Source organism: Rhinichthys klamathensis, unplaced genomic scaffold (genome assembly GCF_029890125.1).
Source record: "Rhinichthys klamathensis goyatoka isolate OS25496 unplaced genomic scaffold, OSU_Roscu_1.1 h1tg000015l_1, whole genome shotgun sequence".
NCBI lineage: Eukaryota > Metazoa > Chordata > Actinopteri > Cypriniformes > Leuciscidae > Rhinichthys > Rhinichthys klamathensis.
The window spans coordinates 2,891,042-2,918,820 of record NW_026606567.1 but is presented as its reverse complement, the minus strand read 5'-3'; the positions used below and the strand labels follow the sequence as shown (position 1 = coordinate 2,918,820).

At 40.3% G+C, this 27,779-nt stretch overlaps 1 protein-coding gene across 4 annotated transcripts; it reads left to right on the top strand.

Moving 5' to 3' along the window:
• Positions 1-438: 438 nt before the first annotated feature.
• Positions 439-26,731, top strand: prkacaa (protein kinase, cAMP-dependent, catalytic, alpha, genome duplicate a). Of its 4 annotated transcripts, XM_056232860.1 has the most exons (11): positions 8,066-8,081; positions 8,187-8,303; positions 15,806-15,867; positions 16,259-16,387; positions 17,226-17,324; positions 17,775-17,857; positions 20,163-20,289; positions 20,417-20,512; positions 20,600-20,722; positions 21,463-21,627; positions 26,375-26,731. In XM_056232860.1, coding segments are annotated over exons 1-11 (1,128 nt in total). In that variant the 5' UTR covers positions 8,066-8,080; the 3' UTR covers positions 26,501-26,731. The 4 variants fall into 4 exon arrangements, with proteins under 4 accessions (XP_056088839.1, XP_056088835.1, XP_056088834.1 ...); XM_056232864.1 differs by lacking the exons at positions 8,066-8,081; positions 8,187-8,303 and adding an exon at positions 439-1,385; XM_056232859.1 differs by lacking the exon at positions 8,066-8,081 and having other exon boundaries at positions 8,165-8,303.
• Positions 26,732-27,779: the final 1,048 nt, after the last annotated feature.

Genomic DNA, 27,779 nt, shown 5'->3' with positions numbered 1-27,779 from the left:
CATTAAAAATTATCATATATCAGCCGATACCTATAATATGGTGGCCGATATATTGTGCATCCCTACTCAAAGTATCATTTTTTCATCGGTGTTCAATAATATCAGTGTCCCCTTATGGGGTTTACTCCTTTATTTTATTGCACAGCGTTATTAATGCAGTTGCTATGCCCGTTAAAGCACGCACAGGTTTCCATCTCTTGCATGCCGAATCCCTTCCTTGCAACTGATCGCGCAAATTTGTTGCCGAAATGCAATACCTGCGTAAATGACCTCAGTGTGGTTGTTTTGCAGAAGACAGACCTCGTTTTAATATTCCATAGACGTAGGGTGTTCGCGCGTGCCTCAAATTCTGACCAACTTTCTAAAAATAGACCATCTTGACGTCATACAGCCTATCACGGATTAGTCTAGCGGGAGGGGTCTGCGCGGCCATTTCGCTAACAAACACAACCGCAGAGGATCATCAAAGGATTGTGAATGAAACCGAATCCGTATTGAGAGACCAAAATACCGCAGCCGCTTACAAAGACGAAAAGCGAACAGAGAAACTTGTGTTATTACAATGAAAATAGATGACGTTATTTGTCAGTTTGCGGGGGTGGGATAAAATTCTACAGATAGATATAAGTTGGCCAATCATCGCTCTCCCTGCGCTGGATTGATGACCTCTTGTCCAATCAGCTTCTGACTCTGCTAGCGCGTCATAAGCATAGCGGCCAATAGGCATCGCGTTGGGGCGGGTCTCATTGAAGCAGGAGTTCCCTCTAGCTGTGGATAGAGGATTAATGGAGGGGGTCTGACTGTCGAATTATGCGAACTACATAGTGCACAAGACGGAATTGCTTTATCAACATAAACAAGCAAACGTTCACGCTACCGAAAAGGTACGGAGAAGTGGGCGTGCTGCGACAGGAATCGCGCACGGACGGTGAAAACAAGGGCTTGTGTCGCTCAAGTCGAGGGCCTCGCTGGGGGTTAGCAGAGCGAGGAAGAGGAGCGAGAGAAGGAGACGAAGACGGGCTCTTAGTACTATTTCAACGGACTGGACCCGACCCAGAACAACTGAGAGACATTACCGAACCCGAAGCACAGCAATCGGACAGCTAATTACTGTTAGCTAGCTAGCGCTCGCTCGCTAGCTAGCTAACCAACGAACCAGCCACTATCAACCTCCAGACTTTATGTGATCTGACAGCATACTGTGATCCAGTGAGTTATGACCAGACATAGCTAGTGCAACGGCCGCAGAAATCGTATGATCATAAAGGGGACGGAGTCTGAAGACAGTTGGCGTAAAGAAAAGTCGATTTAGATCTGCTATACCTGGCCTGCAATCATGGGCAACGCGCCCACCGCCAAGAACAAGGGCAATGAGATGGAGAGCGGTAAGTGCTTGTGTGTGTTTACTTGAATCAGTCGCACTCGGGTTGTGTTTCAATGCAGAACGTTAGTGTTCCTGGACTCATCTTTTCCATTCATTTCCATTAAATGAATGACTGACATGATCTGACTGACATCATGGTTAAAGGGATAGTTCACCCATAAATGACCAATCTGTCCTCCATGTTCTTATAACTTTCTTATGTGGAGCACAAAAGGAGAGTTGCATTCACTTTTAAAGTATATATAAAAAGATACAATTAAAGTCAATTGTGACCGCGGCTGTCAGTTCATGATAACATATCTTTGGGTTGAGAGCAACATGATGGTTAATAAACTATAGTATGTTTTCGGGCCACACTTTACATTAGGTGTCTTTAACTACTGTGGGCCTACATATAAAATGTACTTATTGTGTTGATGTTGTATTCCAAACACTTGTGCTGCTATTGAAGTGGGGTATGGTAAAGGTTAGGGACAGGTTTGGTGGGTAAGGGAAGAGTAATTGTAGATGATTCATTACAGCTGTAATTACATGCAGGTATTTTTCAAATATAGTACCATGTAAAAACATGTAAACAATGCAAAAATGTAAAAATATGCATATTCCCCATGTAAACTGGGACCATTTTTTCCATTTTTCATTAAAGTCATGAAACAGATGTTACGATAGTCTATTCTTCCCTATTGTAACGTACATCCTAGTGAAATGGCTGCGTGAACAAGAATAAAAGTAGGGCGGGGCTTGATTTTGTCCATTTGGAATTGATTAGATGGTTGTGGTTTGCTATTGGTTGATCTCATGTGAGTGACAGGTTGATCCCGCCCTCACGCCAGTAAACGCATCATCAGAGAAGTCACTGCAAGAGGGAGGTGAAGTTATTTTGATTCAAGATTACAAGGATATGAATTAAAAAAACTATATATGTGCACAGAGATTTTATAACAAAAACTGTAATGTTTCATAAAGACAAGAATTGTCAATTTTGACTGTTAGCTAGGATCCTATATGATCTTCTAATAAAGTCACTTTCACTGACTGCTTTGAGATGTTACAGTTAAGTGTGATTGTCAAACCCGGCTTGTCCTTGATTATGACACTGAGAGTGTCTAAAAAAATTAAACAAATTACAAAACACTGCCTATTTTTCACATTCAGATTGTGCACTTCCTTTGAATCTAGTCATAACCATTTAATAACTTCTTTATAAACATCACTACCTTTGGATTTATAGGTGCTAGCGGTTATTATAGTGCTCAAGATTTTCACTCAGTTTAGCATTACATTTGATACTGCAGAAATATAATAATGGATTTACATTTTCTGCCTGAGAAATGGCTTGTAAGAGTGCATTTAGGGAAGTGTTTTCAAGGATTCTTTGTGTAAACACTTGAGATTGTCAGGAAGTTTTGGTGAATCTCTCTTGTAGTAATGTTGCACAAGTCAAGAACCTTTTAGGACACATTTGTTGGTTGCAATGCTTGGCAAATGCTATATTATGCTATATGTCTAGAAATGTTAAAGCTGTAGGTTTATTTCTTTAGTTCACCCAAATAGTTACAGTTTTGCCATAATTAACTCGCCCTCATTATTCCGAAGTTCGAACCTGTTTCTTTCGTTGAACACAACAAAAGATATATTTGAAAGTATATCCAAGTTGCACTTTTCCATACCATGAAATGGAGACTAGGGTTGTTGATCTCAATAAATGTCAAAAAGAAACATTAATCTAGTCCATAAGATTTGTGGGCTTCTTTATTCACTGATAATCTTCCCTTCTGTCACAGATCTCATTTCCCATTTCACATGGGCTTGTCTTCAAATATACCAGTGAAGACACTGTGTATTATGCCAAGCACTATCGGTTTTACGTGTCGCATTATGGCGCCTAGCCTGAATATTTGGAAATGTGTTATGAACCGTGATAGAAGGAAAGATTTTGTGCAAATAATCACTTAAATTTGTGTCTGTTTATCATACAAAGCTACCCTATGGCTTCAAAATACTTGGACTATTGTGCACAAGTCTATTTGATTGTGCTTTTTTGGATACATCTTTCAATGTATTGAAAACATAGGCTTGAAATGTTTGTGTGTGTGTGTGTGTTCCACAAAAGACACAAATTAAACCGTTTCAAAACAAAACTGAGGCGCGTTTGTTGACTGGTCTTTTTTCTTAGTCTACAAGAAGGTCATGTTTGTGCTGTTCTTTGGGAAAGTATCGTAAATTGAAATCAGATATGCAAGAAGATTTTGTGTATTGTTTACCTGTAAATGTCCTATTTATAGAGAGCAATAGCTGTGAAGGTGTGGTCACATTAGCAAAAATGTCATGTGCGAATGGAATCCATTGTCAATAATGTAAAGATGTACGAAGCACTACTCGCACAGAAGTCAATTTCAAACCAAGAAGCTTTCTGTTGGTTAATGCGGTAAATTCATAAAACTCCCCGATTGCATGTGTTATTAGAATGACTGGATTTCAACTGCAAATCTGTTTTTGTCATGACCGTGTGAACGGCACAAACCACATGAAATCTGATCTTTTCAATTCTGATTTGGGCCACTTCCATATGTGTTATTAAATCCGATGTTTTGAATGCGACCTCAGTCTAAACAGTCATATCGGAATTAATGCGACTTTTACGTCACTCGTCTAGAGCAACATTCATCACAATTCTGCGCTCATTGGAGTCACTTCAAAGATGTTACATACTCGATGTTATCAAGACCGTTGTGAAGGACAGTGATGTGTCAGAACTCACAAGTATTACAGCGACATGTACAAGCAAAACACGAGCGCTTCATAAATGTTTACAAACTCTGCTAGGGCTGGGCGATACAACGATAACGATAATTATCGCGATATATTTTTTCTCGATAAAACGATATCAAGAGGTCGATAAATGTTCGATAATGTGTATGCGCCAAAAGCGGAACGAAACTCATTTGAACCGCGCGCCACACGGACCGTTTATCCGCTCGGCTCAAAGTCCAAATGGCAGCGCAAGCTCACTAGAGCAGACGCTTTTACTCTGATCGGCCTCGGTCACGAGATCCAGTGAGAAGCGCTAAAGTTCAGCGAAGAACACAAATGTCCAGTTTAAATCAGTTTAAAGGCAGATGAAACACCGCTGACAAACAGGAGAAACACTACGCAGCGAAACAGTCAGAATCTGAATTGATACTGAATCCATTTAGCCTACCATGGATTTACTGTAAGGTTAGCCTAGTAATATTAACTGCACCATGAAATGTGGGATATACATATTGAATTGTATAATAGTATTAATGTAGACAATGTATTAAATGACTAATGGAATATAATTACAGTATTTAATGTATTTAACTGTTAGGCTACTGTTTTTCATACAAATACCATAGATACCATAAAGTTACATTTTGCCATGATAGTGAGGTGCTATAGGCTATGCCTGGTTTTATCTGTGGTTATCATGATCTAAATGCATGATACTGGATGACCAATGGTTAATTTTAATAAAACTTAAACAGTCAGAATATTACATTTTACAAAATAAAAATGTGGTCCTTAAATTTAAAAAAACAAACAAACAGATGTTACTGTTTTTGTTAATGAACATAAATTTAACATAGTAGCATTAGCTTGAGTTAGGATGTAGATTTACTGTCAACTCACTGTCAAATATACATTTCGAGACAAAACATGTAATTTGAATATTGCAGCCTGCACTGCAAACTGCTGAAGAAATATTTTTCTTTTCAGATATTTATTTTGTTAAGGAAAAATGACAAATGTTTGAATGTTCTACCTCAGATTTTTAAAACCACAACGCTCTGGTTTATACAACTTTCACTTAGGAGCAAAAATCTGCCTTTAAACTTGAAAGAAATAAAGATTTGACATTTATCGTGATAATTATCGATATCGACTGATATAAAAAAAAATATCGTGATACATTTTTTTGGCCATATCGCCCAGCCCTAAACTCTGCTCTCTTTTTCGCATCCTCGTCTTTTTTTTATTTATTGCCTGCGCATAAATTCGCTGGCTTACGCGGCGGATCACACTATAGATAAACGCGTAATCACTTACTTTAATGTCATCCGTGTTTACTTCCGTATGACAGTGTACTGCGTGACGTCTTTTTATCGTTCTTTTGCACATGTGGGTCAGTTCAGGACCGTGATCTGTTCGCACTGGAATCTGATATTGGCCACGTTTAAAACAACAAAGTGAGCAGCTGTACAAAAAAAATAAATCAATGCAATAAATCAGAATTGAGCAGTAAGGCTCGCAGTGTATCTCTTGGAACTTGGTGTTAGTTTATTTGGCAGTTGAAACAATGCTTAAACTATAATAAAGTCACAGGCAGTCCTCATAGGTGCAGTTCTCTTCTTGCATATCAGTTGAACACATCCCTCAATAAATTGAATTTATCTCTAAGTGTCCTCGCCCATTTTAACTTCATAGCGTGGCGATGATTGCATATCATCGTAAATGGAAGCTTGTTCCAGGAACAGCTGAGGAAAGGGGCCCTAATTCAGCAGCCACACTGGATTTCATGAGAAAGGAATCTCTGACCCCAGGGGTCAAACCAGCAATAATTGTTTTTATGAGGGGGATGTGAGTGAAGAGGACCCGAAACATAAACACAGGCCTGGCGCGGGTCTTCAGAGAGCACTTGGGAACCGTTGCGAGGAGGAGGTCTGGGCTGGTGAAGCCGTGGAGGCGGGGTCATATGATGCAGTCTGTGTGATCTAGCCAGCCGGGAGTGTTGATGCTGAACAGTCTCTTGAACATCATGTGATGACCACTGTCATGAACAAGACCACTTTGTGTGTGGCCTTCTGTCTGCATCTTCAGGCGATGTAATCTCTCTGCTTTGTCTTTTTCTTGTTGGAAAACTTGTTGGAAATCAGATGTCTCCAAGATATTCCTTTATTTTATAAGTGCTTTTTGCCTGCTAGGGATGGGTGGTATGATTATATTTGTATACACTGTGACAGTAGACCTGTGTTACCTGGTAGAGAATTTGCAATGCAGTTTTACCCCGGTACTGAACATATCAAGCAAGTCTGCTTGACTTATTTACATGTGAGAATAATCGGGTAACATAAAGTAATCCTAAAATACACACTGTGACGCGAGGAATTACTTAAGGTATTTGTTGGATGTAGCTGTTTAGTTGTTTATGGCTGTTGAAAAACGTTGCAATTTGCGGCATCAATGTACAATTCATCTGATGTCACCAAGTTCAATTTGTTTTTGAACCCGATTCATCCAATCAGAATTTAGTCTGAATTTTCTGTTTTATGATATTAGTTTTGTCTTTTTTATTATATTAGTTTGACTCTATTTTCTCTTATGCTGATTTAATATTCTATGAATAATCGCTTGACTTGAATTCAGTGCATGTATTATCCAATAATAGGCATTATCTGCTTAAATGTTTTCATAGGATAATGTGAAGCTCTATAAAGAAGAACCTTATTGAAGGAGTGTAATTTGGTGGTTTAGTGGGATATGCTGTACTTCACCTAAAACTATTTTAAAAAACAGCTTTTTTTGTTATATTTTAACAATGTTATAATTATTGTGTATGCAGCTTTTATGAACTCCTATTAATTATGAGTAGCCTACTTTTATGATGAATTTGTCGTGATGCCTTGAATTGCAAAAAAAAAGGGAATTCAAAATGGTGAAAAACTTAAAACAATCGATGTTCAATTACAGCATCTAAAATCTGTACGTTATACATTAATGGAATTATATACCCAAAAATGAAAATTTTCCTAATTTTCTCATCTTTTCTGCGGAGCTCAAAAGGATTTTTTTTCTCCTCTTCAAAGAAAGTGAAGGTTGAATATGCTAAACGTAAACAATAATTTCGACCTGTTCATCACATGTGTAGAAAAAAAAGAGCAGCATGATGGCATTTGGGATGGGGCCAATTTACTCTTTTATATATATATATTTATAAATATTTTTTGCTTTTTAGTGCATTATTCATATTTTTTTTAAACCTAAAGTTTGATGTCGGAAAAAGTTCAAGTACATGTTATTGGTCTACTACACAGTATACAATTTCTCTGCCATATATTTGATGCACAGTTTCATCCAAAGTCAAAGAACCTTTCGAGCCGAGCATGCAGCAGGCATAGTTAGTGTCGTCGGTGAAACAGATATGTGTGAAATGGATCTCAGTGGCATGCTGCTGCTAGAATCTATGTGTGAAGACTGGATTTCTATTTGCATGTGACTGCATGTCATTTGAATATGCTTGATACATTCAGTTGCAAAAATGGAGTGGGTTCTTTTTTTTTGGTGGGCTTTTGCACTCCCTCCCCTGGTTGGAATGGGGGACTTTGTTCACGCCGTGCTTCACATCCCTGTCTGCCCCATCACCGGTGGACTGCCTTGATCCCCAGAGACAGGTGCTGGCTGCCATCCGGGGCCATGAGCCAAGGAGGTCCATATTTTACTGTCTGGACGGACAACAGAGGACGACATGGCAGACAACGCTGTGGATCAGATCAAGGTACAACAGTAAGGGTTAACGCTAAGGTGGGCTGTGGTGGAAACAGAAGTCCCTGACTGTTCAAGGAAGCCCACGGGAGGAAACGGGGTGTGTGAGCCCGGCACAGGAAGGCAAGGAAACGGAGAAGGTTCAGCCCTGAGTCCCGAATCCGAGAGGTCAAGACAGAAGAGTCTCGTACAAGTAGGGACACTAACTTCTATTTTGTAAAAACAGTTTTGAAACGCCGCTGTATAAAGCCGGATGCCTCTGCGCCACGCTTGCTTTAACGGCTGTCTACGATGTCAGTGCTGCAGAGGTTGGCAGAGAGGCTGTTCCAGCGAGCCGGTCCCTGTCTCGGAGACTCTAGCCATGGGGAGGGAGGCTACTACCAGTCCCAGGAGGAGTCAGAGGCCTCTTGCTGGAGTGAGTGACTGACCTGAGGCATTATGGTAGTTAAGGCTGCTGGCACAGTGAGGGTTTGGATATAGCTGTGGAAGGTGGGGCTTGGCAAAGGGGCGGAGAAACCTGCATGTCTAAAGGTCTTAACTCCCCGTCTGAAGTGCTGGCCTGACTGTGTGTGTGTGTAAGATTAACTGATAATCATTTTAAATATCTCGCCTTTGATTATGGATAGTGATAGACTGGGGTATCGACCAGACTATTTGAGGTCAATTGAGGATAAACGGTTTCTTTTTACATTTAAGTAAGTGTTGTTTAAAATAAGTCTTACAGTTTATTTCTGAAAATTGCTTTCATAACCATTATATAATGTATGTGTTATTGTTCTGATTACCCTTATCTCTGGATGTTAGTATTACCCTTTGAAAACCCATATTGACTGACCAATAACTACAGATGTTTTTCATAATGGGATGTTGTAAACTTAAGTCATGGGTGATATGGAGATTGAGTTTAAATAAGCGCCTCTCTGTGTGCTTCGTGGATTGATGTGGGACTGCCGACACGCACATTCTGGGTACAAAGCCTTTTTTAATTCATCTCCTAATGTTTGTGCTGTTGCCTGGCGTTGGATGCGTCATACCGGAGTTCCAGGGAAGCTGGCTGTCTGTCTCCTGGAAACCTGTCAGTGAATCCCGCTTTTTTGGGGTCCCAGTGTTCTGCTGTTCATTCCTGCCAGTCTGAATTATGAACTAATGCTAACAGCTTTATCCATTCATATGATGCTTATAGGGGTGTAATGGTTCTTGTTTAAAAATCGAATCTTTGTTGAACTTTGTTCATCAGGAGTGCTGTATGCTCTAATATGATTATGACCAGTCATTTACGCCGTCATCACCCAGGTGTTGATAGCGCGCGAGCGCAGGTGAGACCTGAACAGCACACATTGCTATCTGTGTTTAAACTAAACTCATTTAAAGGTGCCCTATGTAAAAATCGAGGTAAAATTATCCAAAAAATGAGCTACACGCATCAAAAGAATGAGAAGAAATAAGTGCAATGATGTCATTAAAAAATTGACAAGTTATAGTGCTGCCGAGATATAAACCTAAATTAGCATGCTAAATTACTAGCGCCGGCCCGACTGGTGTCGTAATACCAGTTTCGGCCATGGGAGGCGGTATGCGGGCAAAATACATAACCACCAGCCAAACTGCAGTACACGAATAACTCGCACGGCTTGTGGGCGTACTTGAACCTGATGTCAATCGCGTCTATATGAGACCGGCCTTTAAAATTTAGTGTTGAGATGTTGTTCATTGAGTCTCTAATCTCTAAAAATCTCCAAATGAACTGCGGTCTTACTATCGTGTCAATTGATTTGATTAATATGCGCGAGGGAGAGAGAGAGAGCAGGAGGACTGCGCTCGTGTTGTTTGAAGACGTGAGAGTGCGCGCGCGCGGCCGGGGCTCTCTCTCTCTCTCTGCTCGTTATAAGCCCTGTCAAGCGCACCAGTCATTATATTCTACATCACTCACCGATCAAATTAGGCTTTGGCGGGACAAAGCGGACGATTTGACGGTTTTAGAAGATTAACAACCCGAAACTAAAAAACAGACTAGAGTAGGCCAACTTTCTGGAGGTATACTGCTCCCATCTGGTATGGAATATGTGGAGTATGAATTTCTTTTTTGGCAGACATTCCACATGGCACCTTTAAGCCTTGTCAATTTAAACATTCAAGCGCAAGAAGACGCGAAAGAGAGCTCGCACGCCGTAAGAAGATTTGTGTGTGCACTCATCTAAAGGGCGCACACGGAGAGAGCCACGTCTCAGACAGCGCGCAAATATTGAGTTCTTTTTTAAGTCTTGTGCTTGAACGGACAAATTCACAAAAAAATTCTCAACATGCCCGTTTTGGCGAGTATCCTAGCAAACATAGTAGGTTATGTCGTGAGTGAATGTAAACCGTTGAGAAAGACAAGGCATGTGTATCAGTGTACTGGATCCGTGTAGGGCTGCAACAAACGATTATTTTGATAATCGATTAATCTAACGATTATTAGAACAATTAATCGACTAATCGTCGATTATTTCGCAGACTAATCAGTAAGTTTGGAACGATTATTCAGCTTTTCCAATTAGTTAAAACATTGAGTTATACATATTCTAACTATAATATAAAAAAAGAAAATCACTTCAGCTTTTGAAATAGTTGTTTTAATGAACTTTGAGCCAACTAAACAGGTCATTCTCTTTAAGTTTTCAGATTTCGGTCCAACTCAAATCACACACAAATGCTCTCTAAGCATTGTTTAATAGGCCCACTGCTTTTCTTAGAACTGAAACAGAAAAAGGGACATTTACTTCAGGACACAAAGAATGGTAAAATATTAATCTGCAAACAATTATTATAAGTATAAAATTACAATATTTTTTTTACATGACAATTGAGCTGACAGAGACGTTCTCATTCACCTTTTAATTTATAGTATGATAAAGTAACTGCCATGATATTATTCCTATATCATATGAAGGATATAACATCTCGTTTTGTAAGTCTTCATGATTATTGAACAAAATACAGGCAAGTGATAAGACTATAATAATACCTAATATACTAATAGTGTTACAATAATAAAAACAGCCCTGACTCCTAAGCTCGATCAAGCTTTATTCTATGCAAAATAAGTCATCACATTACTGTAATTATATTACTATTGATAATATTATTACTATTATTAGTAGTATTGCATTCTCTAATAAAGAGAGATTTACCGCTGGTTAGTAAGCTCCAGCTGGAGAACACTCACTTCTCACCGGCTCCACTTTTGCCGGGATGTTTCCTCTTGCACTCCAACATGCATGTTGTGCTTTTTCACGGGAGAAAAGCAAGTTCCGCCTTGCATGTATTGCACACGACAGCATTCTTGATTTGAAGTTTTGTGAAACTTTCCCAAACCTAAACCTTGCTAGTTCGGATTCGTTTGCACTGTCATAATTCGCGCTGTGTTTTCTTCTACCGCAATAGCATTTGTAAGGGCTGCACTACACTCTAGCGCTACAGCGCCGTAGCGGTCAAATCGCGATATTGCAGGCCCTTACATTAGGTCACGTGAGATCAAACGACTACTCGACAACAAAGATATTTGTCGACAAATTTTTATTGTCGACGTTGTCGACAACGTCGACTAATCGTTGCAGCCCTAGATCCGTGCATTATTATTAAAGTGACAGCAGCCTAATATTCCTGCTGACTGTGCTTTTGAATGTTAATCAAATGACAAAAGACAAGGAAATCACTCACTGCTCTTGACTGAATAGCTTTTGTAACTTTAATAACGATGAATCTTTATTTAATTTATACAGTGAAGATTATATGCAGTGTTAGGACCCGATCAGACAGAATGCGTTATTTGCAATGAGAGGTGCCTTTTTTAATTGTATTCTATTGGCAGTGAGTGTTTTGCGCGCTGTTTCTGCGCCCCGGGCGCCTCGCGTTTTAGCCACCCGTTGCGCCTCGCGTTTTTGTAGGAGCACTCCGAGTGCCTGAAGTTGAAAATAAAATCAACTCTGAGCAGAAAAGCACCCGACGTAATTCGTGGGGGTGTTTTTTTCCTCATTGTCCAATCAAATGAATGGAGAGGCCGGCCTTCCATTGTGGTGAAGTTTACAGATTATATGTTTGTACACACCTCACCCTCGATCAAGGTCAGAGCCAGCACTCTGCTTTTCCATTTTTTTTTATGTTTCTGCTAATATGACAGTTTACCCTACTTAACAGCAAACCAATGATTCTAGAGCGCTCGCGCTATAATCCGTGATTTGACTGACAGGATGATTTGGTGGTTGCCTAGCAACATAAAAAAAAATGCAGCGCACTGCTCTTTTTAAAATTAAAATAAGTCAGTCAAAAAAAAGGCAGTGAGGTGTGCCTCGCATTTTCAAACCTGAAAAACGCGTTCTGTCTGATTGGGCCCTTATTTTACATTTGATTGCTTTATTCGGTGTCTGTAGCTAGAAACTACTGTTAGAGACCTGAAAAGCAGGTATTTTTTTATCTTTGCTCTTGTTTTTATTTGTGCTTTTGCTTGTAGTTTGATTATTTGTTCTTATTTTCCTTATTTTTATTTGGCAGTAGTCCTTTTTCCTTAAACATAGCACATACTGAACTGTACCAAAACCGCGACCCTGAAACCGTGATAAAAACCGAACCGTGAGTAATTTGAACTGTTACACACCTAGCGCTTACCCACTCTCAAAGGACTGTTGGGTGAGACTTTTTGAAAGTCTGCCGATTGCACTACAAGCACTTCATTTGTGGTTTGACATGTTTAACAGGTAGAGTCTGCATAGCTTCTGTTAAATCAGTAATTGTTTTGGTCAACTCTCCTATTTTCAACTGTTTTCTTTGGTTGACTGTTCTCTGCTCCCTGACACTTTAAAAGGCTCAACTTAAAAAAAAAAAAACACTAGAGAACATTGACGTTTACTTAAAATACCTCCTACTTTTACTAACTTTGTATCCACAAAGTCAGCCTGTGGAAGCATGCCAAATATCTGAGAGCTGAAAAGAGATTATACCTAGACCAGAGCAGCACCCATAGTCTTGAGAAATGAGGTCATGTAAGAGACTTACCAAAGGTGTCACTGTCCCTTGAGTCTCCACCTGGCCAGGGTGGCTGGATCTGGCTCAGTCTTTAAATCCATCTGTCCCTGACTCTTCCTGTGCCTCTGCCTCACTCTCGCAGTGCCACTGCATTTAGAGTCTGAAATGCCAGGCCTTGGGCTGCATGGTCTGCAAATGGGTGCTGTTCTCAAATGAGTGTGTGTGTTTTTGTGGACCAGCGGCACTCCTGCAGTCGATGCACCACTAGCCGACCCCCTTTGGTATGCGTCAGAGCGAGCAACAGCAGCCGAGGGCCACACTGATTGATCTGACTAATCAATTGTGGACTCTGTCCACTAGAGGACAATGCCAATGTTTAAGGGGACCAACGGGAGGCACTTTATGCCATACCCTTTACGTCCACTTTATTTCTCCACACGCTAGAGAAATCATAATAGTCTACCATTCCTTTGCTTCTTTAAGTTGATGGGAACTGCCACACTATCTGTGTATTGTCCATGCAACTCATTAGATGCAACATTGCTGTTATAGGTTTGTCCCTCCCCTTTGCGACCAGGTCCCTATTTGGATCAATCTGGTGCGTGTGTTTGTGTATGTGCTTGCATTTTAGGAGTGTGTGTTCCACTTGAGGGTGAGTGGAATGGCACTGTGTACAGAATAAATATTGATACAAACGAAGCATGAGGCCGATTGATTTACCAGGGTGATGTCCGCACAGAAAGCGAGGGCTTCAGTTCAGCATTCGGCGCTCGAGGAAGAGCAGGAGCAGCAGACTGAATCATCAGCCGCGCTTGAAGACAAAAGCAGCGTTGAACACACACACCCGTAGCCTTGTGCTAAAGTGGATGCGAGGGCCAGGTGTGCTGGGACCTCTTAGGAAGAGGCGTAGGGCTATGAGCCTGATGCTGTGAGGAAGAGGAGAAAGGAGGAACAGTCTCAGCAGGGCCCATGTGTGACCGAAAAAGCTCCAGAAGGCATGGTGGGAAGCGGGAATCTCGTTCTTCAGGAGGATCGGTGGAGGGAGGAGGAGGAGCAGGAGGGGGTGGTGGTGGTGGAGCAGTGGAGGGTCCCACGCTCCTAGTGGACGGTAAGGGCACGGCTAACTTTGTGTGGGAATCGGTTATTTCCCTCTAGTCATAGCACCCGTTTGTCAGGGAAACCAGCACTAAGGCAAGGATCATATCCTGAGCCATTTATGAAATTGTAGCTGGGCTATTTTTATGTGTGGTTGATGTAATTCTTTGATTTTTCTTTTGGGTTGTTTATGTGCTGTAGCTGTTGAGGCCTGACCTTTGTTTTGAATCTGTTTCAAGCACCTCTAGTTGTTTTATTGAGTGTTGGATCAACATCGAGTTTAGGTGAACTTTGGACACTGTCCTCTCCCCTGCCTCTCTATCTTCTACTGTAGTTCCTCTACAGATTATCTAAATGAAGTTGAAATATGACCCTGGAGTGTGTGCAGTCCCATCGACCACTGTGTTTGTGAGAAAGAAAACTCCTGAATCTCTCTCAGAGATAATAAGGCAGGGGAATTGACGGGAAGTTGTGGGGTGAGGCTCTCTCTCTCACTGGTTCTGCCTGGGGCATGTGGATCGAAGATAATGGCGGTAACCTCGCTTTACGCCATCTGACTCTTTCACCACTGAGATAGATCGTTTAATGCCCCTGCTTTGGATTTAAAAGCATTGAAAGGTGAGGGTGAATCGTACAGTAGGGTCCTCAATGGCAGGAATCTCACTGCGCTGCAGTTGCAACAGTTGGATCTTCTCAGTGGCAGTGACAGCTTGCGTTTCCCAAGAGAAAGCGCTGGTCGTGTGGAATGAGGAAGAGCCTGTAATCTTAACGTTCCCACACAGCCCCATAAGAAGAGAGAAACATGCTCGAATGCATTTGTGTAACTTCATTGGTGCACTTATCAGATGTCTGACTTGGTTCTTTCTCGCTGTTTCTGAAGCAGACATTATGATTCTGTGATAATTTTTTTCACATACATGCAAGAGATATATGAAGCGAGAAAGAGTCTGTAGATATTGATTTGGGTCTGAGTTCTTGTTCTGTCATGTTGGGCTCAGGAAGTATTAGATAACATGAGCTCAGTCGATGTGGTTTTAACAACAGTGGAAATTAGAACAGGCCTTACCACAGACAGGCAATGAAAGTGATTGCCACAGGCTCTGAACACACAACAAACATGATGAAAAACAGAAGTGCCCAATACGGGGACCAAAGTTTAGAAAGCCAATTTCTATAGATGGTAGTGTAGCTTTGCTCTGAATGTTATGTGTCTTTCCACAACGTCTGTGTAAAGCTCCACAGATATGCGGAATTCCACTGATTTTATACCTTAAATCAACATTAAAACATAATGAAAAGCATGCTGGAATGCCTATTGCGGAGTAAAAATGTAAACACTGTGGTATATTTGATACACTGCTTATGTGTAAAGTACTTTAATACACTGTATTGAATATCACTTTTGAGAATAATGGGAATCATTTTATTTATCTACAGTGAAATCTGACATGTTTTCACAAGATTCACTTTGTGTACATGCAGTGTGACGTGTAGAAAAAGTAGTACTTCTCAGCAGTCTTCAGACCGCACAGCTGGCTGAAATGCTGCAAGTTACTGTCATAAATAAGGGTAGACCAGTAACTCTGGACTTTAATGTGCTTTAGAGGCTGTAAAAGGTTAATGTTGACAGCCATACTGCTATGGTCACCTCTACTGTTTTTACATGTCCTACTTGTGTTGACATTTTAATAAATTCAATAGGCAATGCCCCCTTTAGACATTTGCTTAGGGCATAAGCATGTCCCTGAGTGCAACATGGTACATGTTGATCTGTTGTGCACATAATCTCACACCATTATTTCCCCCTTTCTCCTTGTACAGTTAAGGAGTTTCTCGCTAAAGCCAAAGAAGATTTCCTAAAGAAATGGGAGAACCCAGCACAGGTCAGTTAATCCCATTTTCTGCACTGCACACACTCACTTTGTCAGCCTGTGAGCTAATGTGAGAAGGTGTGCGCCTCCTTCTGGACACAAGGTGAACTGACCAGCTGTTCGTTTGTCTTTTTAAGTCTTTAAAAGAGTTTGAGTTCACATTTTGATGTAAAGTCGTGTGCTGTATTTCATTACATTTCTGAAAGTCCTTCTTTGAAATGTAGATCTTGTTGTTGGTGAACATTCAAATGATATAACAAGTCAAATAATCAGTCACCACATTAATAATCAGTATGTGTTTGACCACACAAGAACAGTCAGGGTTAAATTTGTCTTTGTACATGCAAAATGTATTTACCTAAATTACCATCTTCTTTTCTTCTTTATTTCTCTCAATGAACAGAATACTGCATCTCTGGACCATTTTGAGAGGTTGAAGACTCTGGGCACTGGCTCGTTTGGGCGAGTCATGCTAGTCAAGCACAAAGAATCAGGCCAGCATTTTGCCATGAAGATCCTTGACAAACAGAAGGTAAGGCACTCTAACAGAAATCATCGCTAAAAGGTGTATGTGTGTGTTTACAGGTTTGGCTATACTTGTATAGTTGCCAAATGTCCTCACTTATATAGTGAAATATTATGACCAGTGTTACAAGTAACGCGAACAACATAATCGGATTGCTTTTTCAAGTAACTAGAAAAGTAACGCATTACGTTTAAATTTCCAACAAAATATCTGAGTTACTTTTTCAAATAAGTAACACAAGTTACTTTGTTTCCCTATTTATTGAATGACAGCTCTTCTGTTGAGAGAAATTGGGAGTTATTTTGCGCCGTGTGAACATGATGGTTATTGTAGTTCTAGACTAAATGTGAGCAGGCATTTACTAATCACTTTGCACTTTTACATTTGCCTAAAATATAACTTTGTTTTGTTGTCTGAAGAGGTTAAAAAAGCAAGCAAGCCCATCCCAGGTGGGAAAAAGTAGCGCTAAAGAAACGTAATGCATTACTTTCCATAAAAGTAACATAATTAGTTACTTTTTGTAGGGAGTAAAGACATACTGTGACGCATTACTTTTAAAAGTAACTTTCCCCAACACTGATTATGACAACTGACAATTTGTTGGTACTCACTAGTTAAAAAGGCTTATAAATTGGCCAAAACATGTTTGTATTCAAATCTAGTGTTCTGCACAGGTTTCAGTGATGGGTATGGTTAGGGGTTAGGGGTTGGTTTAGGCCATATATCAACATGATATAAAATCAATGGAAGTCTATGCTATGTCCTTACTAATATAGTGAAACGTGTGTGTGTGTGTGTGTGTGTGTGTGTGTGTTTGTTGAGCTAATTCTCTCCTGTCTTTCAGGTGGTTAAACTGAAACAGATAGAACACACACTGAATGAGAAACGCATCCTGCAGGCTGTCAGCTTCCCATTCCTGGTGCGATTGGAGCACTCGTTCAAGGTATTTGCTGTGTGTGTGTGTGTGTGTGTGTGAGATGACAGTTAGGATTTGGAGAAGCATGAGATAGTCAGTTAATAAGTTGCAAATAATTACATTTTCTAATAAATTTCAACTTATCAAAGAATCCTGAAAAAAATCAAGGTTTCCACAAAAATAAGCTGCACAACTGTTTTCAACATTAATAATAATCAGAAATATTTCTAGAGCATCAAATCAGCATATTAGAAAGATTTCTGAAGGAGCATGTGACACTGAAAACTAGTTTAATGATGCTGAAAATCCAGCTTTGGATCAGAATTTAATTACATTTTACAATATATTAAAATAGAAAACGATATTTCACAATATTACATGGTGAGCAGAAGAGACTTCTTTAAAAACAATCAAAAATCTTTGTGTGTGTGTATCTAAATGTTTTTGTACTTTTTCTTTTGTGTTTTCTCCACTCAGGACAATACTAACCTGTATATGGTAATGGAGTATGTTCCTGGAGGAGAGATGTTCTCCCACTTACGCAGAATCGGCCGGTTCAGGTGTGTTTTCTCTATGCATATCACACTAGCTGCATAAGATTACTCTATCCAACCGTTAATTTGGTTTATCACTACATACGTACTACTACTAATTACTACATATTGCTTTCTTTTATTATAGCTACTTGTTGTTTTCTACTGTTTTTAGTGATGTACTACAAATTGGTCCACGTCATCTTTATGATGACACTCAAAACTGCATCATATTCAAAATACTACTGGATTATCTGCAAAGTTCAAAGACTTATTGGTCAAATGTGCAGTGCTGATGGTGAAATGTGTTGCTACATTTTGCAGTAAATCTTGCGTAACTGCAGACTACATCGACTGAATCCACTGAGTTGATCCACTGTCAGTCTCAGATGGTCGAGGTTAACTTGTTAAACCTTTGTAATGTATTCAGAGTTTCTTTCTGGAGGCACTTTGTAGCAACTAAACTTAAACTGATTCTCATACCTTAATTTTTGTCGGTACAACCTTCCTCAGAAACTGCTGCGCTGACTGATGGTTTGAAATGTGTGATATTGGATATTTTACGCCAGTCTGACTAAATTTCTCTGCCAATACTAATTCCTATTAAACCCCTTAATCTATTCCCTGTTCTCTTACTTTTATTTCTTTGCTCTCAATGCCTGGTCATTTTGCTGTCCAAGATGCTTGCTGAGGATGGCAAAGATTGAATGCTGTTTTTGTTTTCGGACGTGAGTGTGATTTCGGTCGCGATTCTGGTTGAAGAGATGGAATGCGTGGAAACGGATAGATGGCATGCGTTTATAAATAGTCTATTAAGTGTGAAAATTACAGAACATTGTCATAACATAAAGTAATTGCAGTCACATTGCATTCAGTCTTTCTTTTTTTTCTTACTGGGGCTCTCCTACGTTTTCTTTGAAACGTGCCTCTGCACTTTTGCACAGAAGGTAGCTTTCATGACAAATTTGTTCAAACTTACATATAAACAGTAAACAAGCTCATCGCTAGTGTTTTTATTACTAACTAACGAACTGTGAATATTGCCTGAGGTAAATACAACTTTAGGTGACATTGTTCACAAGCTGTTTTAATGACGTCTTTCTGCGGTTTAAATGCTGATTGAGAGACTACATGAGATCAGATACATTTCAGTAAGTTGTACTGTATCTTTCCAGATACCTTTTGATGTTCATGCATGTTTTTTCATGCTGTAACTTGTATTAAAGTGTATTGAACTGAGTCGCTATAGTGATCTGTCACGTCTTCATTTAAGAGCGTCAAAACGCCATTTATTGTTCGGATTTCGTGATAAAATGGCCAGAATTTGAAAGCTGAGACTTTGTTTGTTATCACAAGTAACAAAACACAAAGCTCTTTGTGATTATTGGATAGGAAGTGTGATAAATATATTTTGGTGTACGGAAAACCGCAGACCTGGCAACCCTGGATCGAACTATGGATGATTCATAGGGTCAAAAAGAGCCTGATTTAACGTTGCTGTTTTTAAACCGTTAATACGTTATTGTCGTGTTAACTTTGACAGCCCTAAATTCAACACGAGAGATTTTATACACACAGTGTGAGTCGCAGCTTTTTCCGCCCTCTTGGATATAATCAGCCCTGATCATCGGCTGTTTTTATCAGTAGAAATAATTATAGTGTTTTAATAGTAAATAATAGTGGCCAATAGTGAAAATAATTGCATTTATCAGCTGATATCGGTTATTAGCTAATACATCAGTGCATCCCTACTATTATTATTATTATTATTATTATTATAGAATAACTTGTCATTGTGACTGCAGCATGCAAGTGGATTCTTTTGCGTACTGCCAATTTTTCTGGCTAATTTTTTTTTTTTTTTTGGTGCACATCCATTAAAAAGCTTGCAGTTAAAAGATCTATCTTGATAGTTTTCTGTCTAAGTACATTGTTCTCGACCAGAAAACGTTGATAGTCAAAAGACATAGATAGATTGTATATTATCCTCATATTTGAATCATGAGCACAAGTAATTGCTGCCTGACATGTTGGTTGTGTCTGCTGAATATATGGCGTTAACCAGGCACACAACGTATCATATTATAGCTGTATATTACTGTTATTTTTCAAAAAGAACAAAAACAACGTGCAGTCCAGGTAATGAAATATTTTAGGGTAGTTGACATGACGTGTCAAACAGTGGCAACGGTGTCCTGACACGCTGTTTGCCCCGTTTCATCTGAAAACCATTCAAAATGATGTTTTTCACCTTTTTGAATAGTTACTATGCGTGCAGGTCCCATGACCTCTGTTTGTTTACGTTGTGTCTGTCTGTCTCTGTCCGGTGCAGTGAGCCTCATGCCCGATTCTACGCTGCCCAGATAGTTCTGACCTTTGAATACCTTCACTCGCTTGATCTTATCTACCGAGATCTGAAGCCTGAAAACCTGCTCATAGACCAGCAGGGATACATACAGGTAAACATGCAGATGGCTTTATGTAATGATAGCAACTACAAGACTGCAAACATGCAGGTTCTTTTTTAATGTTGGATTCTGTTCATATACTATTTTTATGGTCATTCTTCTTGCTTTTTCCCCTCAGGTAACAGATTTTGGTTTTGCTAAACGTGTAAAGGGCAGGACCTGGACACTGTGCGGCACGCCCGAGTACCTGGCGCCAGAAATCATCCTCAGTAAAGTTAGTGACAAAGCTGCTTTACTTGTTGATCATTGGCTAGTCCATTCCAGCATAACCTTGCCTCCTCTTGCTCTCTCTGTCTCTTAGGGTTATAATAAGGCAGTGGACTGGTGGGCTCTGGGAGTGCTGATCTACGAGATGGCTGCTGGTTACCCTCCGTTCTTTGCTGACCAGCCCATTCAGATCTACGAGAAGATTGTCTCTGGGAAGGTGAGCACAGAATATTAGGATTTCATTCACTGTGCACTGCACTAGGGTTTCATGAAAAACAAACCAGAATTGTATGTATTATTTAAAGGGGTCATCGGATGCCCATTTTCCACAAGTTCGTATGATTCTTTAGGGTCTTCGTGTAAAGTTTGTAACATACTTTGGTTAAAATTCCTAAATGGTTGTGTAAAACAACACCCTTTTTACCTCCTCAAAAACAGCTCTGTTCACAGCGACCCGTTTCGGTGCATGTCTCTTTAAATGATAATGAGCAAAAAAAAATCCCAAGAAATCCCCAAAAAGTGTCCATGTACTATCTTCCCTGAGATTTATATCTCCGGACCGGAACTCTGTTTGTCTGATGACAGTCAGAAGGTGTATAATCTTCTGGAAGACCCAAGGCCCCGAAATAACAAACAAAACAGTATTTGCAGTGGATCAAGACCTTTTATCAAAGTTATACATGGATTTTGAACAATACCCTTTCTGAAACTGTGTCATCTAGGTTTTTTGTCAACAGTTTCCATTGGTTTTATGGTTTGAGTGTGAGATATGCTGCGCTCTAAATTTAAGTAGTCAGTCACTGTCAGTTAATTAGGATTTGACAGATAAACTGACATGTTGCTTTGACTCGTTTATTAAATATCATTTGTGTCAATTGTGATAAGACTGTCTGGTGTTTCGGAAGTCAATGCGTCATGAATCCCAAGCACTGACGGTGTGTCTCGATCTCCCTGTAGGTCCGCTTCCCCTCGCATTTTAGCTCTGACCTGAAGGACCTGCTGAGGAACCTGCTGCAGGTAGATCTCACGAAGCGCTTCGGGAACCTCAAGAACGGCGTCAACGACATCAAGGGCCACAAGTGGTTTGCAACCACCGACTGGATCGCAATCTACCAGAAGAAGGTACCTGAATCAGACTGGGTTCTTTCAATGTTCTCACCTTTTCCTCAATCTTTAAAGCTGAAGTCGGCAAGTCTGGCAGATTGAGTGGATTTACACAATTTTGAATGTTTACAACTCTCATGGCCCTCCCCCACTATCAACTAATACCCTCCCACCGTGACCGAGTTCATGCTCGTCAGTGCGTGTGCACCAGATTTTCAGTGAACCCGCCCGTCTCATCAGCATCCATCAACACCATGGGTTATTTGGATGTATGCTGTCCTGGCTAATCTACCAATAGATTGCAATTGCTAACGTCATACTCTAAATGAGCTTACTTGATTTTCCGCCATCACTCTTCGTTACTGCGCGAACTTCCGCGAACTTCAGGCGTGTGCATGTGATTGTAACGTGCGTGAGGGGTGGCGTGTGCCCGATCTGTGATTGACAGTCAGATCTCACACCCCCCTGCGCTGATTGGACCCGATGAACCGGGAGCTGTGGATTTTTGCAAAACAAATAACACGCTCCAGGTGGAGTTAGAAGCTCGGGTTTTTTTCTAAAACCACTTTATTTATGTTGTTCTGTCGGATTATAGTGTCGATTTCACTGAATATGATAAAAAAAATGTTGCCGACGGCAGCTTTAAGTCAACCCGATATCAAAATTGGTCCCATTTTGTGAACAATCATCAGTACATGTGGATGCTGCACACTGGTGGTGGTTGAGGAGAGATGATTGTAAAGTGCTTTTGGTGTACAGTAGCATCACTGGAACTGGGAATGATTTTAGTTCTAGGAACGCCTTTTGTGGGGACTGAATTAGGTCCTACTTTAGAATAGTGTCTAACCCAGCACAATTGGAACTACCAGTGACGTAATTGTATGCCAATTGGCTGAACGCATGCGAAAATAGTTAAAAAGCTGTGCAAACACCGAGTTTATAGCCTATATATTTACTCCACGAACATAGAAAACAGCGATAGATAGACCGACGCCGAAGTCCAGACACTAGTCAACCTTTATGTTAAGGAGGAAATCCAACGTGACTTTGAAGGGACCAAGCGAAGCATGATTATGTATTTCTGCTCTGCTAGCGACATTGGCCATCAATCACATGGCGAACGCTATACTTTTACTTGGGGATGCACCGATACCAGTACTCGGTGTCGGTCCAATAATGTGCTCATGTACTCGTAAAATTACCCCGATGCAACCGCACCCCATAACACTTTAAAGGGATAGTTCGGCCAAAAATGATATTTAACACATGCATTACTCACCCTCAAGTAGGCCTATCGACGATCGACGCGCGTTCACGGGTGATGGAAGTCGGCGTACGAGGTATGACGTAGCGTAGGAACCGTCGTGACGTAGACGTTGTTTTGCTCTGCTCTCTGGCTGCGCAGGCGCGTTCGTTCTACGTCACGACGGTTCCTACGCTACTTCCATCACCCGTGAACGCGCGTCGATCGTTGCCGGAAGTCAGATATTTTCATTTATAAAGTTTTAAATATGTATATTTTTACGACAAAACCGCACGGATTACCCTCAGAAGGCCTTCGTTTATCCCCCTGGAGCCGGATGGATTACTTTTGTGAAGGATGTATGCACATTTTGGGACTTGAAGGAGGTGGACCCCATTGCTTCACATTATATCCACTGAAGGGTCTAAGACATTTTCTAAAATAACTGAAAATGTGTTTGTCTGAAACAAGATTGACATATGCATCTCGAACGGCTTGAGGGTGAGTAATGCATGTGTTAAATATCATTTTTGGCCGAACTATCCCTTTAAGGGGCCGCTCACATATTGCGTCTAAAAACGTGTGGAGAGCGCGGCCGCACTGTTTCTGTAAAATGTTTCTCCTTCTTTCAACAAGCACTTGCGCTCCCGTGGTGTCTGTCATTGCTATGCAACCATGAACATAGCGCGCCGGGAAAAACGAGCGAAAAATAGAATCGCTTCTATTATGAGCGGGCTTGCCGCGCGCCTACATTTGAAATGACGAATGTGAACTGCAACGGCCCCTTATGGCAACGAGACATTAGCCTAACCTCTCGTCAGTTGATTAGATAGTCGGAGGAGGAGTAATGTCAGCCGTTTGGAGATATTTTAAGATAAGCGATGATGACTGCAAACCAGGGGCGTTGCTAGACATTAAGCTCTACTGGGGCACAGGCCCCATTGTTTGTCTAAGATAGCAAGCGTAACTAAGGAGGGCGGGGCTTACCGATAGATAAATTAAATTTGTTTGTTTCAAAAACACTATGCTGGGTAGAGTAACTTAGGGGGGTTGGGGGACATGCTCCCCCGAGAAAATTTGGATTTCTCGGACCTACATATGTGCATTTTAAGGTGTTTGAATGCCAACAAATTGGATAACAATAGCTTTAAAATCATGTTACACGAATTTCTATTTTTTTGTGCCATAAAAGGCAACACTGTATGAAAATAGAAAACTTTAGAAAATAGAAAAGGTAGAGAAAACTTTCTTGCACATTTGCATTCTTCTACATTACACAATGTTAACAATGAATAATTAGCCTTTATATTTTTCAAGAATTTACAATTACATCATTTCAATAAATCAATAAAGAGTTAATATATAGGCCTACTATATAAAATAAAGAGCATGTATATTCTAAAAGAAAACAAAGTTCCCCAGCAAAGTCCAAACTAAGTTGATTTATTTGTTGAGCATTAGAACTGTAGGCGACCGCCTATGCTTCATTTTGGCAAAACGGTCAATCACTTGACTCTGACTCAATTTTACTTTTAAGAGTATTTGTATTATTTAGAAACGTTTGTTTCGTCATGTTTTCATAGCCTACCTCGCGTGCCAACACCGGACTTCAGTGTGCTCAGATGTGTGCGCGCTGCTGTTGCTAGGAAACACAGACGCGCGCGGATTTCTGTCGCGTGGGTCAGCTTCTGTTTCGGTTAAACTGCGTTGCTTTTACAAGCATTGATTGGTTTATTACTGCGTTGCAAATAGATCATTTCTATTACCCTATAATATAATTTATATTAAATACACTGACAAATAAAATAAATTGTTAAACTCAAACTTCAGATTTACTGGGGCACAGCACGTGCACGTGCCCCAGTAAAATGGGTCTAGCAACGCCCCTGCTGCAAACTATGCTCTGCTAAATTGTCAAGAGGAGGGGTGAGAAATAGCTCCTTTAACACAAGCAATTTGATTATACAAGTTGTAATTACTTTCTTTCAGTCAGAAAGTGAAAAACATCTGATGAAAATAGAACATTGTTAGAAGAACTGTATGGTATTATTTAGTACTCATATTGGTACTTGGTATCGGCAAGTACCCAAATGTAAGTACTTGTACTTGTACTTGGTCTGAAAAAAGGGGTATCGGTGCGTCCCTACTTTTACTTTATACTTAATACTTTTTCGTTTATGGCTTGCGTCTCATTTCAAAGTTCCAATTGGTGGTGCGTAGGGCTGTCACGATTAAGAAATTTGACTGCCGATTAATTGTCTGAAAAATAAATATGATTTATGCCGATTAATTGTCTGTTTTAAGGCTCTGGCTATTATGCAGATTAATTATAGGGCTTTGTCATACATTTTTTGTGTGCTTTGTTCATTAAATAATTGTTAAGAATTAAATTATTTTGTAAGTTATCATTTTGCAGTGTAAAATTACTATTAACACCTTTAGAGAGAGAGAGGAAGAGAGAGAACAATGTAGGCTTTTAATAATCTTTCAGTGGTCAAAACCACGATAACATGAAACGCTTCAAAACAGAGCAGCACACACTCCTTATGCGCATCGCGGGTGCAGAATAATGCGCTTAAATCAACATGCAGTCACAGCGCTACGCATTGAAAAGTTCACGGCACAAAGAGAAGAGATGTTGAGCGCACAAAATCCTTGTGTATATCTATCCAACAGTTTATTGATCTTTTGTTTCTTCACTGTTTTAAATTCCAGTTATTGTGTGTGTATGTGTGTGTGATGCCAATCAATAGTCCTTATGTTGTGTGATTTAACAGACACCCAGTTGCGATTACAATATCGTTTAGAAACAGCGATAAACTCCAGCAAGATAAAGACATTTTATGCAAATCCACAGTAGAAAACGCTCCCACTCCACTCCCATCTGCACTTTTTTTTAGAATTGCGCTCTCTCTAATTTGCCCTGATTATTAAATCTGGCCCCAAGTATTATAATGGGAATATATTATATTAAAAAGAGTCTCTTTTTGATTTATTGACAGCCGCAGCGAAGGGAAGACGAGTTTCCGTAAACTTTAATTCAACGATGTAAATATTCTTCTGCCCCTCACATTAAGCTATGGATGGTCTTTAGATGACTTTGAATATAGTGCAGAAAACTTAACTGGTGCTTGTCTATGACTCCCCCTTGTGCCGTATAAAAGAGCGTTACATCAAGTTTGTACCATACAACTGCTCTCCAGTGTGTTCATGTTTTCACTCGCGTCTGACCTCGATGGACTTGAGCACAAGAAATGAACCGGAGAACATTTCCATGTCAATTAAAGTGGAGCCTCAAAGCCACACCCACCTAATCTCCACGGACCAATGGAAAGGGTTTAACAGCCGGAGCGAACTTTTCCGGAAAGTTTTGAACTCCCAAGATGAACTTCGTTTTGGCCTTATGAATAACGTTCGTTCTTCGTGTTCGCTTGAAGAATATCGGGGCCTTTGTTAATATTTAATCAAAATGTAATAACCTTTTCCGCTGACTCATCTGTGTATATTTGTGTCTGTTTTCAGGTGGAGGCCCCCTTCATCCCTAAGTGCAAAGGCCCCGGGGACACCAGCAACTTTGACGACTACGAGGAGGAAGAAATCCGGGTGTCTATCACAGAGAAATGTGGAAAGGAGTTTGCTGAATTCTAGAAGCAGCAGGAGTGGAGGAGAGGGATGGAGAGAAATTAGATGTGGGGCAACAGTGAGAAGAAAACGTTTTCCAGGGTGAGATGATGAACTGGACTGAGCCTGTATCTGGTAACAACAACAACGACAACAACAACGTAGAGCCCTCACACACGGATGGAGGGAGAAGAAGATCAGAAAGTCCTGAGAGAGACGCCAGCAGTGTTGCCTTTTCAGATCCTTCGTCACTTGTTACTTGTCCATTTTCATGTTTTCCCTCTTGTTTGGTAGCCAGGGTCCATTGGGCAGAGATTCAGTCACTTCTCTGTGACTGGCTGGCATGGGGATATTTGTGACTTCTTCTTTCTTTTTTGTTTCTTTTTCTTTTTTCAGAGATATAGAGGTTACTTTCTGGTACTGAATTTTGGCTTCTCCAGAGAAAATTACCCCCCTTTTTTTTATCAGCAAAGGTGTCCTTGCTCTGTAGTTCTCCACTCTGTCACATCTTGTTTACTTCCTGTGCACCTATTGGCACCCAATACCAAATCAATCCCACTTACTCCGTTCAAGAGTTCTGGCTTTTTGTTTTAGATATCACACATTTGCCATTTTGAATTTCAAGCATCGCGCCACCATCCTTCAAATTTATCATCACATATTGGTTGGGTACAATTTCCCACAGTGCTCTAAGATCAGGCAGAATCAGCCACTTGGTATGAAGATCGTTGATTTGGATCATCATTCTCTAGATCATGTTATGGCGTTCAACGTGTCCTAAAAGCCCAGCTTGTCATACGAATAGAACTTGTTGGCTTCAAAATGGCCACCGATAAGACCGTAACACTACTTTATGTAACATGAACAAGCATACTTAAAGCTCCAAATCCATGATTTTACACTTTTTCTTAAATGGCTTTGATTCAAAGATGAATTTTCCAGGAGTAAATCAACAGGAAATGGGAAAGTGAAGGAATGCAGTGAATTGGCCGAGCACAAATGCTCCTTGTTTTTAGAATGATGCTTTTAAAGGAAAACGTTCAAGTTTTCTGTGGTTCCACCCGGTTCCTGGATAATGTTTTTTCGTTATTATTCGTTTCTGCCGTGTCACCTGCCAGTGACCAAACCCTTTCTGGCATTTCTCTTTTTTTTTTATCCTTACAGAAGACGGATATTCATTACGTTTTAACTCTCTACGGCTTCACGAATCAATCTCTATTTCTGCTTCAAATAAGCTTGTTGTTCGTGTAGACTTTATCGTGCATTATTAAGACCAGTTAGTGAAGCTCCATTCGGCCTTTTGAAA